This window comes from Nicotiana attenuata, chromosome 3 (assembly GCF_001879085.1).
Source record: "Nicotiana attenuata strain UT chromosome 3, NIATTr2, whole genome shotgun sequence".
Lineage (NCBI taxonomy): Eukaryota > Viridiplantae > Streptophyta > Magnoliopsida > Solanales > Solanaceae > Nicotiana > Nicotiana attenuata.
In genome coordinates, this window is record NC_031991.1 from 62,021,608 (window position 1) to 62,034,647 (window position 13,040).

At 36.7% G+C, this 13,040-nt stretch overlaps 2 protein-coding genes across 2 annotated transcripts in view; both read left to right on the plus strand.

The window, feature by feature from the left end:
- On the plus strand, nt 2,958–9,030 carry LOC109223904 (FRIGIDA-like protein 1). The gene is made up of 3 exons (XM_019388379.1): nt 2,958–4,565; nt 8,074–8,249; nt 8,347–9,030. Exons 1-3 carry the CDS (start codon nt 3,128–3,130, stop codon nt 8,767–8,769), a joined length of 2,037 nt encoding a protein of 678 aa, XP_019243924.1. The 5' UTR covers nt 2,958–3,127; the 3' UTR covers nt 8,770–9,030.
- Nucleotides 10,755–13,040, plus strand: part of LOC109223906 (U2 small nuclear ribonucleoprotein A') — a 4,023-nt gene continuing 1,737 nt past the window's right edge. The window contains exons 1-5 of the mRNA XM_019388383.1: nt 10,755–10,918; nt 11,032–11,072; nt 11,144–11,273; nt 11,390–11,595; nt 12,616–12,789. Of these exons, the coding sequence (XP_019243928.1) occupies nt 10,837–10,918; nt 11,032–11,072; nt 11,144–11,273; nt 11,390–11,595; nt 12,616–12,789 (633 nt within the window). The 5' untranslated portion in view covers nt 10,755–10,836. The remainder of the gene's footprint in view (nt 10,919–11,031; nt 11,073–11,143; nt 11,274–11,389; nt 11,596–12,615; nt 12,790–13,040) is intronic.

Sequence of the window (13,040 nt, forward strand, 5' to 3'; positions counted from 1 at the left end):
TTGATGTAACATCCGTGCAAATATAATTCATGATTCGAGCTATTAGCACAATAATTTAATCTCTTCATCACAATCAATTCCTGTCTTTTCCCTTTATGACTATGTACTACTTTTTATTGTCACTAATAAAGTACGGAAAAGAAAAATATTGAATACTCTTCAAATCCAGAAGCAAATTGGAGTTTGATGATTCTTTTTTGGCATGTTCCATTTGACTTACTGATGATAGGCTATAATTGCATATTTTGGTCGCTTATTACACTCGAATTTACTGCACTTTAATTGAGTTTGCACCTTAATCGCTAGTGTTTTACACTAATTGTGTGTTTTATGCCTTGTAGGTGTGATTCCGAGCTATATAGATGTTATGGAATGAATTTAAGTGATTTGAAGCTTTGAAGTCTGAGTAAAAGCTCAAGGAATTAAGCCGGGATCGTGTTCGGGGATCAAATTTGATAATTAAGTACGAACGAAGACTTGAGGAGGCATATTGCGCACTGTCTAGTAAAATAGACATAACTTTTTGCTCAAAACTCCATTTGGGCTCCACAATATATGGTTGAAAAGCTAACTCAATGGGCTACAACTTTTACGTTTTACGTTTTTCCAAATTCCAAACGGAACAGGGTGAAAAACCGCGGTTTTTTCGCGACCGCGGCAGAACTGCGGTAGAAGATGGTCGCGGACAACTGAAGAATCAGAGGGCATGTTTGGCCGCGGTTCCACCGCGACCGCGGCAAAACCGCGGCAGGAAGCGAAAATTTCAGGGACTAAAGTGCAAAACATGGGATTTTAAGTCCTAAACCCTATATTAAACAAAGGAGGCCGGCCAAGAACAAGAAGGGGGACATATTTTGGACACAAATTAGACCTAAGGAGGCAGAGAGACACTACTTTAGGGTTAGACAACACCCTTGGAGGCAAGAACACATTGGGAGCAAGGCGGAGAATTCTTCTACGAGTTTTTTTCCTTCCTCTTCCTATTTTTTTCATTGTTAGTTATGACTTTTAGTATTGCAGTTTTACATACTATTATGAATAACTAATTTGTTATCTAGAGTTTTGATAGAACCTTTTGTAGGATAAATTCTTGTTATGTTTTTATATAATTGAGCCATAGCTTTTCTCTATTTGTTCAACTACGTTTATATTCTGGTTGATTGAAGAGCTCTCAATTAGCTGTGCCTATTTAGTATGCATAACTCGGGAGAGAGTGCATATTTAGGTAGTTGTTGAACAACACCACTCCCAGAGTATATGAGGGATCAATAACCGAGGGTTTAAAGGTGGGATTAGGGATAACGAAGCCTTGGGTGCGATCTGAAGTGAGCTGTATTAAAAGCCAGCTAGCGTAGCTCGGGAGAGTGCGTCTAGTAAATTTTCGTAATTACTCGGGAGAGATTTACGGCAATAAGAGTGCTCATGATCGGGAGAGAATACTTAGGCGAAATTATAGAAGACATAGCGGGAAGGATTCCGACAATAGGGAAAATCATAACTCTAGACCTCCTTAATCTTTTCTCTAACCCTCAGTATCGTTAGTTGTTAATTTACTATTTTAATTTGTTAGTTAAGTAGTTAAACACAAGAATCTTAATATCTATAGGTTAGGAATTGTTCAAGCTTGTCTTCTTGGTGATAATGAACAGTTGTAGCTAAAGCTTAGTTCTCTGTGGGATTCGACTCCGGACTTGTAAACCGGATTATATTTGCAGCGACCGCTTAGTCCTTTTTATAAGGCATAGTTGGGCGTGATCACTTACACATAGGGTACACACATATTGACTCTTCTAATATATAATCCACATATAAATGGAATGGAATTACGATTAGTTGCAAAAAGATGGAAAGAGCAAGGGTAAAGAAATATAATTCAGAATGAACAAGAGAAATAGGGGCCAAACGTTGTAAATGAGGACATGAAAGAGATTTAGATAACCAGGGAGCAAGCATGTGCAAGAACTATCTATCCAATGGAGTAAAAGCAGCAACACAGGAACTAATCCATTGTACGGCAGTTTCAGTTGAAGACATGCCCCTCCCTTCTCTCTTGAAACTGCAGCAGCTCTATAAACCACCACATTAGTTCATGACAAAATCAACTCGGAGTAGACAGAAGCAAGAATTAAAATTTATCAGCTGCAAAATGATCACCATGTTCAATGTCCAAAACATGAAAGAAAACTTTATAAAACTAAGTAAAACACTTAATGCAATAAAGTTTACTAAAACTGGCTCTATTCCCTAATATCCAAAACATTATATTCTTCCTTCTATTCTATGGACATAACTTGTAGATTTCAACGAAGTTTCCTTGAAAAATCCAGAATGAAAGATAATTCTCTTTTCGTAGTTTATGAACCTTTCAGTTTCATGTTTAAATCAATTTTAAAGTGTTTGAATTAGTCATATACTAATTTATCCCTTTCTTACACGAAAGCCCTTACTGAAAATGCAACCAAAGAATGAAATCAGAGAAAAAAGCAGGAGTGTGCATAAGAAATCTAATACAACCTGATTCATTGAATAATTTTGTCAAACACCTAGAGAACAAAATTTAGAAATACCTAATATATTCTCAACGACTGAAATAAATTATACCAATACAAGAAGCGTAAGATGAGAAAAAGAATACACAGCAAAATAACAATAGACAGAGAAGAGGAGTTAGAAGAATACCCAGCAGAAAACAACAATGGACAAAGCAGAGGAGTAAGAGAGCAGAGGTATGAGGAGGAGGTATTTGCAGGAGCGCTGGTTTGGCAAGAGAAATCAGACGGTGACTTCACGTGTTGGGCTGAAAATTGGGCTTTTTTTATCCTTGAATGGACAAGCAGACATATTGGCCATGATCTGCCCGCTTATCCTCACTTATAGTATAGAAAAATAAATAAATATATTTGTGACTATATTTTAAATACATTGCAAATAAATGGTTACATTTTAAACAGCACCACTAAACAAGCTACTGGAGCGAATAACCTCACAAAAATGACGAAGGCGAGGATTGCAGGAAGAAGCGTCCATTTATGAATTGTGCGATCAACAATCGGAAATGGCGACGCATTAGGGTATTCTTATACTTTGTCTATTCTCAATTCTCCGGTTCTCCACTTCTAAACCAAGGATGAGTAAACCGGTAGATATCGCCGCAACTGCCACGCCTCAGTCGCAGCAGCCACCATTGGCCACCCAAGTCCAAGCACAAACAGTAAACGATTCGCTGCAGAATGACTCAATTGCCAATCTCCGCCAAATCTCCGGTGCTCTTTTGGCGGTCCATCGCTGTCTCACTGAGCTACAGCAACACGTTGATTCCATCCGGACCTCAATCGACTCTATGCTACCCCAACATACAACTAATACCACTCCTTTAACCACGTCATCACCACAAGCAGCGGCTTCTTCAGCCCGAGCCCCAGCCCCAGCCCCAGCCGCAGACACAACATCAACCCCAGTCCCAGTCCCTGAATCATCTTGGGAATCCGACCCATCTGAAGAAGAAGAAGAAGAGGAAGAAGTGAGATCCTCTCCTCGTTCAGAGCTGATGTCCACTCATCGTTCAGAGCTGGAAACCCTCTGCGAAAAAGAAAAAGACAAAGAAGAAGAGGGGGAAGAGGAAGATGTGAGATCCCCTCCTCGTTCAGAGCTGATATCCACTCATTGTTCAGAGCTGGAGAGCCTCTGCTATAAAGAAGTGAAAGTAGAAGACAAAGAAGAGGAAGACGTGAGATGCCCTCTTCGTTCAGAACTGAGGAGCCTCTGCGATAAAGAAGTGATAGAAGAAGACAAAGAAGAGGGAGACCTGAGATGCTCTCCTCGTTCAGAGCTGGAGAGCCTCTGCGATAAAGAAGTGATAGAGGAAGACAAAGAAGAGGAAGACGTGAGATGCCCTCCTCGTTCAGAGCTGATATCCACTCTTCGTTCAGAGCTGGGGAGCCTCTGCGAAAAAGAAGTGAAAGAAGAAGATAAAGAAGAGGAAGACGTGAGATTTCCTCCTCGTTCAGAGCTGATATCTACTCCTCGTTCAGAGCTGGAGAGCCTCTGCGAAATGATGGATGGTCGCGGTCTGCGGAGGTACATGGTAATGCATCTCTCTGATATAAAAGGACTGCTTGAGCAAGTCCCTAAGGCATTGAGACTCTCCAGCAATCCAGCAAGGCTTGTATTGGAATGTGTTGGCAAGTTTTATACTCAAAAGGGCAAGTCGTTTGTTAAGGGCTCGCAAATGGTCCAGGCAAGGAAGGCTTCTGTATTGGTTTTGCAGTGCTTCTTGTTGATGGGAATCAGCGACGAGATTGAGATAGGGGTGAAGCAAGAGGCGGAGCAGGCAGCTTTAGCATGGAGAAAGAGGTTAATTGCCGAAGCAGGCATACTTAAGGCTATGGAAATTGATGCCCGGGGTTTGTTGATGCTTGTTGGGTGTTTCGGAATTCCAGGAAGATTTAAAAATGAGGATATCAGGGATTTGATTTGGGTAATTTTCCTCGGGCAGGGGAGAATTTGCAAAGTTTTATGTTCTGATAGCCTCAGGAGATCAAATGTCCTAATGGCGAAGATTCCAGGTCCTTTTTTCATGAATTCAATTTGTAACTAAGCTATGTTTGCATTTCATCATTCACTACTCTGGTACGTGCTTGTTTCGTGTCCATTTAACTAGTCTGACTGGACATGATTACCTAGAAGCAACAAATAAATACCTAATGATCTCATCTTCAAAGTTCTTTATTCTACAACATAATTTTCTTACTTTGTATATTTCTTCCTTTTATGTCAGTAGATGGATGTAAAACCTAAAATTAAGATAGGAAAAATGAAATGAAAGAGTGTTACGGAAGTGTCATGTGAGAAAAGGATGTCTAACAAAGTGGAAGACAAGTTCTGCAGAAGGGTTGTAAGACCAACAATTTTATATGAGAACGAAAGGGCCTTTAAGTACCAACATATCCACAAAAATGAAAAACGGAAACAATGCGGATGTTAAAATGAATATATAACTCTATAAGATTTGATTAAGTTAGAAATCACATCCAACAGATGGTGCAAGTAACGCATAGAGGAGAAAATGAAAGGTCAAAATTGGTGAGTAGATCTCCATGTGCCCGGATGGTAGGTGTAATAATATGATGGCTGAATGTGATAAAATTGGACTTACCAATCATAAACCACATGGAGGGAAGTTGTCTTAAAGGACCTAAAAACTTACAAAATCAGTGCATATTTGGCTTAGAACATAATAAAATGAGAGGATCCATATGGGTGATGCCAATTGATTGAGATTAAGGCTTAGTTTTTGTTGTTGCACTTACAGCAGGTGTAGGGATAAATGTATAATTTTGAGAATTCATAGTATTGGAATCCTAATTTGTTGTGGTAGTCAAATTATTTAGTATTGGAATGAAATGAACCTGAATAGAGCGCAATTGACGCAAAGTATTTTCATATAATTGAACCCAAGTACCGTACTAGGTTGAGATTGAGGCATAGTTGATAAAGTTGATTGTTTTATGTAACTAGTATTTCTTCGATGTACTGAGGTGAGGTTCCCATACATTATTTAGTGGCAAAAGTATAACAGAATATCTTGGTCGAACGCAGAAAGAAGAGACTCAAAAAAGGACAAACAAGTAAGAAATTCAGTATATATGTATTTTTTGCTTTAATTGTTGATTTTTAAATTAAAACCGGTTTGCGTGTTAAGGATTGCTGACTTTATTCCATGTTTGATCCAACGATAACAGTAATATGAATTATGGTGGTAATGGGCTAGGGGACTTCAATTATTGATAAGTATTAGAAGCCACTAAACCAATTGAGCTAATTGCTACTGCTCTAAATATGAAAGCGAAGAGAAAGCTTGCCAAATTATGGGAGTTAATGCATTCCTACCCCGGTGGCTTGAAACTTGCTACATCTCTAAAGTACAGAGCATTTCCTAGCTGGTTCACTATGTGAAAAGGATGAAGGGCCCATTGCTTGCAAAAAATAAAAATTCGTTTGGGAGTTCTCTTTTTCTTATACAGTTTAGCGAGGGTGGCCAGGAGATAATTATTGAGGATTCACCAACAAGCAGGAGAAGCTCTTGGGTTCTAAGATGACGAACTTACTCCTTTACACTGATGACCACATCATCATTCCATCAAATCATGACTGGATTTTGTGACCTTCTATTTCGGAGGATGTATTGGATTACTGGTTACGAAGAGGGTCTAGGTTTTGTGCTTATTTGAGTAATACTTCCCTGGTCCAATTTTTACTGCTTTTCCATAATGGAGCTGAAACTGATGGTGACGGTGAAATAACTGCTGCTGCTGGCTGTGAAACAGGAACAAACAATGATCTAAAAGCTGGCATGCTGCATGATCTGACAAGTTTTGGAAACATTTCCAGCACACAAATAAGTGAAGCTGAGGATCAAGTATTATCTAGCTTATCTTGAGAAGATCTGTTAGAACAGGAAGTTTGGCTCATGAACTTTTTCATAAACAGAAGACTGATATTTGCACCACTATGCACACTAGCGTAACTACTAGAGAACCAAAAGTTGTAATTTAACTCATTGTTGTCTGGATTTCCTACCTTGAACCTTGAGGACAAGGTTCTTATTGAGATGGGAGTATTCTTGCGAACGAGCAAGTGTACCAAGCTGAGTAGGGGTGTGCATTCGATTTATCGATTCGATTTTGACCCTTATCGATAATTACTTATCGATTATCGATTTGTACATATGCTTATCGTTATCGTTTCAATAAGGTTTTGATTTTTTCGATTTCGATTTATCGATTTTGGGGGCTTATCGATTCGGTTATCGATTACACCAATAAGAAAATTCGCGGGATTCCACGAAAAGTATATCGCTATAAACGCGCCTAACTAATATGGACAAAAAGAAGCTAAAATAAGACGAACATCATTTATAATATAAAAATTGTGTCAACAAGCACATGCAACAAAACTAAAGTAAGGGATCAAATGTATGCCACCAACACTCCAACGGTATAAAAAAACAAAACAAAACAAAACACATCATCACGGCTAATTCTGTTTTCCATTAATTTGAACTTCATTCCCTTGATCTTTAAATATGATCATTCCTTAAATGTGGTAGAGGAAATAATAGGGTAAGGGACTTAGGGTAAAGGAAAGGGTATAGATTAGGGAAAATAATATTGTATAGCCGCTTTCAAAATAGTAGCGGAATATATATACATTCTGTATGTTATATTAATCTACACAAATAGGTAATTACTCATTTAACAAGTGTCTACAGTCTAGGGGTGTGCATTCGATTTATCGATTCGATTTTGACCCTTATCGATAATTACTTATCGATTATCGATTTGTACATATGCTTATCGTTATCGTTTCAATAAGGTTTCGATTTTTTCGATTTCGATTTCGATAACAAATAATCGAATCGATTTATCGATAAACCGATTCGAATGCACAACCCTAAAGCTGAGTATGATTCCATGACGGATGCCACGGATGAAATGCAAAATAACTTTATGTGGGACATAGGCTGAGCATGTGAAGTTGAGCAAAAGTGTGGGTGAGAAATTAGTTATAAACGTAGCAAAAGGGCTCAGAGCATTTTGGAGGTTGAAGTTGTCAATTGTTTGGCTCTGTTTTCTCATCTCCTTTCATCTATGTTCCTCATCCCCTTCTGGTTACTTATTTCTCTATTATTTCCAGATTCTCTTCTTAGTTGTGATCTTTAGAAATCGTGTTGTTCCTTTTGTCAGTTGTAATTTTGGAGTTCTTTAATCCCAATATAAATCAGTGGTTGGTGTTGAGATTTGCATTTTTACACTTTCCAATTTATGTAAACTGTAAAAGTCACGGACCTCTTTTCAACCTCATATCTGCTTGGAGGTTACATTCACCTTCATATTTTTGTTTGTTTTCGTTGTTCAAGATTTCAGAGATGAAACCTTATTATGTGATTATATCTTTATATGATTCATTTTGCAGCGTTTGATACCTTTTCTTTATCTCAAATAATACATTTGACCTTGTCGTAGTTGCTAATCTATCACCTACTTAACACTATTTTATGTAAATCTATGGCAGATATAATAGAGGAGATGGCAAAGCAAAAGATGGAAGTTGATGCTGCTCATATTGCCTATACCTTTGGAATTGAGGACAGAGTTAACCCTAAGAGATTTTTGACATCATTTTTACTAGAGTCTGAAGAGTCATTGAAGAAAATGGTGGAACAATCACAAGGTTCACTGGCTGCTGTGGTAATTCTTGAATTTCTTTCCAGCACTGATAGCCCTCCCTCCCTGATTTCTCTCCTGATCTGCTCAGGTTAACTGTACATTTTGTTATTTTATACAGGATCAAGCAAAAAGGAGGCACTTGTTTGATCTGAGATCTGTCATCAAATGTTTGGAACTTCATGATATTGATCCTTCAGAACTTCTTCCCGGGTGGCAAATCAATGAGAAAATAATGAGCTTGGAGACAGAAATTACCGTAGGTGAGAACCTTAACAAAAAAAAAATTGCCAGAGGTGCGAAGATGGCACAAAAGAGAAAAATTGATGAAACTGAGTCGTCTAGAAAGTTCAGCAACAAAGAACCGAAGCACTCACATGTTCCAAATCCATGGCTACAACAGGAAAGAGTTTATAGTACACCCGGGCAAATAGGGAGTCATACTGGTCAGCTATATGGATGGCTTGGCAATGCAGCAGTGTATGACAGACCGGCCTCCTGCAGCTATGCTCATCCTTTGTCCTACTTGTACTGGCCGAGATAGTTTTACCTTGGGCAGTCATTACTTTCCACCTTAGTTTCTATTTTTGTAGTATAGCCAGCCTAGTAGTGATTTCACTAAGGTCTCTTAAGACGTACATAGTCTCAGAAATGTTTACGTTTCATTAGCTACTGAGAAAACTATGGCCAAGATTCAGGGCTTAGATAGTAAGGTCTCAAACTCTACCTAGCAAAATTCATTTGTCTGGAAAGACTTAAAATTACATTATTAATTTGAGGCATGATTTTACCCTCCTCTCTATTATTTACTTGTGTATCTTGTTCTCCTTAAATTCACCAGATCCATTTTATGCTCGCTCACTCCCTCAGTGTTTCTTTATCTCATCATCATTTTGCTTTAATAATCAAAGAGATCAAAGCTTAAATTCATTAGTCCTATCAACTGACCCGTAAAATAAACAGAAAAAAAGAAGAGAGATGATGGTGTCTTTAGTATTTATTTTTCATGAAAGATGTTACTTGTGCAGTTGTGGTGAAATAGTTTAATTATAAAACTTATTTTAGGTTATATTTCGGTAGTCTGTTAGGCAAAAAAAGTACACTTACAGTAAATTGTAAATGTGAAAGAGAGATTATGAAAGTGATGTATTTTATTTTATAGTACTAATAATTGAGAATTAGAATTAACAACAATATATTTATGTATTCGCCAAAGAATGGAGTCCATTACTTAAATGGTTACTCAACTATTCGAAATTATCTTGTAAAGTCATTTTTCTTTCGTTTGTAACAGCAAAGTCATTTAACTCCACCTATAGCACTCACAAGGTCACTCAACCAGGTTTCTCAAACTTTTGATTGTCAAATACCTATTTTGTCCTCTAAATTATAAACTTTTATCTTTTTTTTTTATTTAGTTTTTAAATATTTTTTTAATCAACATTATGGACTTACCTATAGAACAAATAAATTTTATTTAAAAATAAAAATAAAAATAAAAGTTTATTTTTCTAGCATATATAATATCGTCAATTAAGCATAATTTTTAAAAATATATTATATATTATAAAAGTACCTTTATTTTGAATAAATATTTTCTACAGTACATACATGGAATATATATTTTAAAACTTTTATTTGCTTTTATTCTCAATTGTGTAAATTAGTTTTTGAGTTTTTGTTGTTACTATCAAAATTATTATCATGAATAACTTGTTTTAATTAACTTTCTACTATGCTCAATATTTTATTATTCCAGTATTATATATACTTAAATATTTTTTTATTTTTTAGTTTATAAATAAAATTTATTTATTCTAAAGTAAGTCCATAATATAAACTAAAAAGAGAAAAAAATTATAAATCTAAAAAAGATAAAAATAAAAAAGATAAAAGTTGATAATTTAGAGGGTAAAATAGATATTTGGCGATCAAAAGTTTGAGAAATCTAGTTGAGTGATCTTCTGAGAGCTATATATATAATTAAGTGACCTTACTGTTACAATAATAATTTTGGTAGACAACAACAACAACAACAATAACCCAGTAAAATTCCACTAATGAGGTCTGGAGAGGGTAGTGTGTACGCAGACCTTACCCCTACCCCAAAGGAGTAGAGAGGCTGTTTCGAAAAGAACCTCGGCCAAGAAAGCAAAAAGACAAAAGGAGACAATATTAGTATCACCACATAAATCATAGAAAAAATAGGAACTAACATGAAATACATAAGAAAGATGCAAAGCAAAAGCGATAGCTAGTAAAGCAGTGAAAAGCGAAATAGTAAGACACAATATTGCCACTAGCTATCTTGGATAAAAACCCTACTAGACTAGTCTCACAATGGCACGAGGTAAGGCAAGACTCACTACCTCCTAACCTACAACCCTAATACTCGACCTCCACATTTCCTATCAAGCGTAATGCGGAACAATTTGGACACATATACAACCGAGTGCGCACTGTAATATAATCCGAGCAAGGGCATTATAGTAACTTACCCTAGTTTCTCCTCCAGGCTTACAAAAACCTTGAGCAGTGAAAATATAGGGGTTTTTCTTGCTTCGGCTCCAGAGCTGCAAAAGCAAAAGAAAAAGGAAGAAGTGATAGAAAAATGGTGAGGCTAACGGCGGACTTGATTTGGAAAAGTCCTCACTTCTTCAATGCCATTCGTGAACGCGAGTTAGATCTTCGAGGTTTCTTCTTTAAACCCTAGTATTCTTTTTCAGCTTTGAACTCCAATACATAACTTTTAGCACGCGCTGTGGCAAAAGCTTAATGTTGAATTTATAACTTATTTTATGCACAGGAAATAAGATTCCTGTTATTGAGAACTTGGGTGCTACTGAGGTCAGCTTCTTGTTTTACTTTTAAGATTTTTATTTTTTGGGAATAGTTTCAGAAATTTGTTTTCTTAACAGGATCAATTCGACACAATTGATTTATCTGATAATGAGATTGTTAAACTCGAGAATTTTCCATATCTGAATCGGCTTGGAACCTTACTGATGAACAACAATAGGATTACGCGTATTAACCCCAACATTGGAGGTGAGATATTAGGCCAATGAAGTGCTTATGTTCCATTCTAAGTGTCATAAATTTGTTGATTTTATTAGGCTTTTTATTTGATGAGAGATTTGTTTTTGTTTTTTGCGATGTTGCAGAGTTTCTGCCAAAGTTGCATACTTTGATTCTTACTAGCAACAGACTTACGAATTTGGTTGAAATTGATCCGCTTGCGTCTCTACCAAACCTGAAGTTTCTTAGTCTGCTTGATAACAATATCACAAAGAGACCAAATTATCGACTTTATGTCATTCACAAATTGAAGTCCTTGCGTTTGCTGGATTTCAGGAAAGTCAAGCAAAAGGTTAGTCTGCTGGTTCCTTCTGTCTCTTCATTTGAACAATGTAGGAACTCCTCAAATATGTTGATAGTTCAGCTTGTGGTTTTAGGTAACATTTTCCTGCTGTACTTGTTATTCGGACTTGAAATACGGTGCCATCCTGAATTTCCTCAAACATGCTAGAGAAAGTATAGCAATTTATTACGTATCTTGTAGTCAGCTTAAAAGAGAAACAGAGAATGGGCTCCCAATTTTGAAACCATATGCATTTTCATTTTTTATCCTTGCAAAAGGCTCCTTTAATTAAGTGGGAGGTGTTCAGCATGCTGTCTGAACCAGTATAGTTGCATAAGATAGCGCCAAGTTTGCGTACATAGAGAAATGACAGACCCGCTAAATCTGTTTGCTAGAATATTAATTGGAAAAGGAGAAGATAAATGTTACCCTCCTTGAATAGGCCGGACCCCAAGATAAGGTGCCTAAATGAAAAATAGTGTCAGCTTTAGGGTGTCGTCTTTGTATTTGGCCTTCTTAGTATCTGAATTTTATCATTTTAAAGAAGTTTTTTAATTATATCTTAAAGCAGAGGACATGGCTAGTTTCCGCATAATAGATGCTAGTACAAATTCTATTACCCGTCGAAAACTTAATATTTGGTTAGAAAACTCTATTACTCGTCTTGGATTTAATTTGTAGTTGTTTGCTTTATGAGATTGCAAATGATTTAAGCGTTCTTTTATTGAGATATTCTGGGATTAGACACATGACCTTTACATATGTAATGTTACTACACACTCTTTTTCTTGTCTATATAGACATACAACTATTTTTTCCAGCAATATATGTAGACTCCCTCATCTCTTTATTTGCTGATGCTCTAACATACTACATACAAATGCTTTATGCTCTATGGGATGAATATATGATTAACCAATCCAAATGTTATATTTTCTCCGTTGGGGTTGGAGGTGGGAGCGGAAGCACCCAGAAAATTACTTTAAACAGCTGCATATTGAGCTGTCAGATTTAATTTTGTTGATATAGGAGCGATTGGAAGCAAGTAAAATATTTGCATCAGAAGAAGCTGAAGAACAGGCTAAAAAGGAATCTGTGAAGACCTTTGTACCTGGTGAGGTTCCAGCGGCCCCCGAGGAACCAAAGGAAGATGAAGCACCTAAACCAGTTGCTCCTACACCTGAGCAAATTATTGCAATTAAGGTATAATTTGTCATTTATCAGTTACTGTTCCTTAGCAATTCTTCCTCTTCTTTGATTGTATTTTAAGGATTAGGATGGTGGAACAGATTGTTTGGATATGTCTATATGTCGAGGGTATTTGGTGTTATGAAATATGGATAGGGCCAACCTATACTCTATGTAAAAGAGGTCAACTACTTACTATCTGCTTTATGTTTTGCAGTTTGTGTTTTTGGCTAGCCTTCAGTTGCAAGCGCCAATCAGTCCATCCT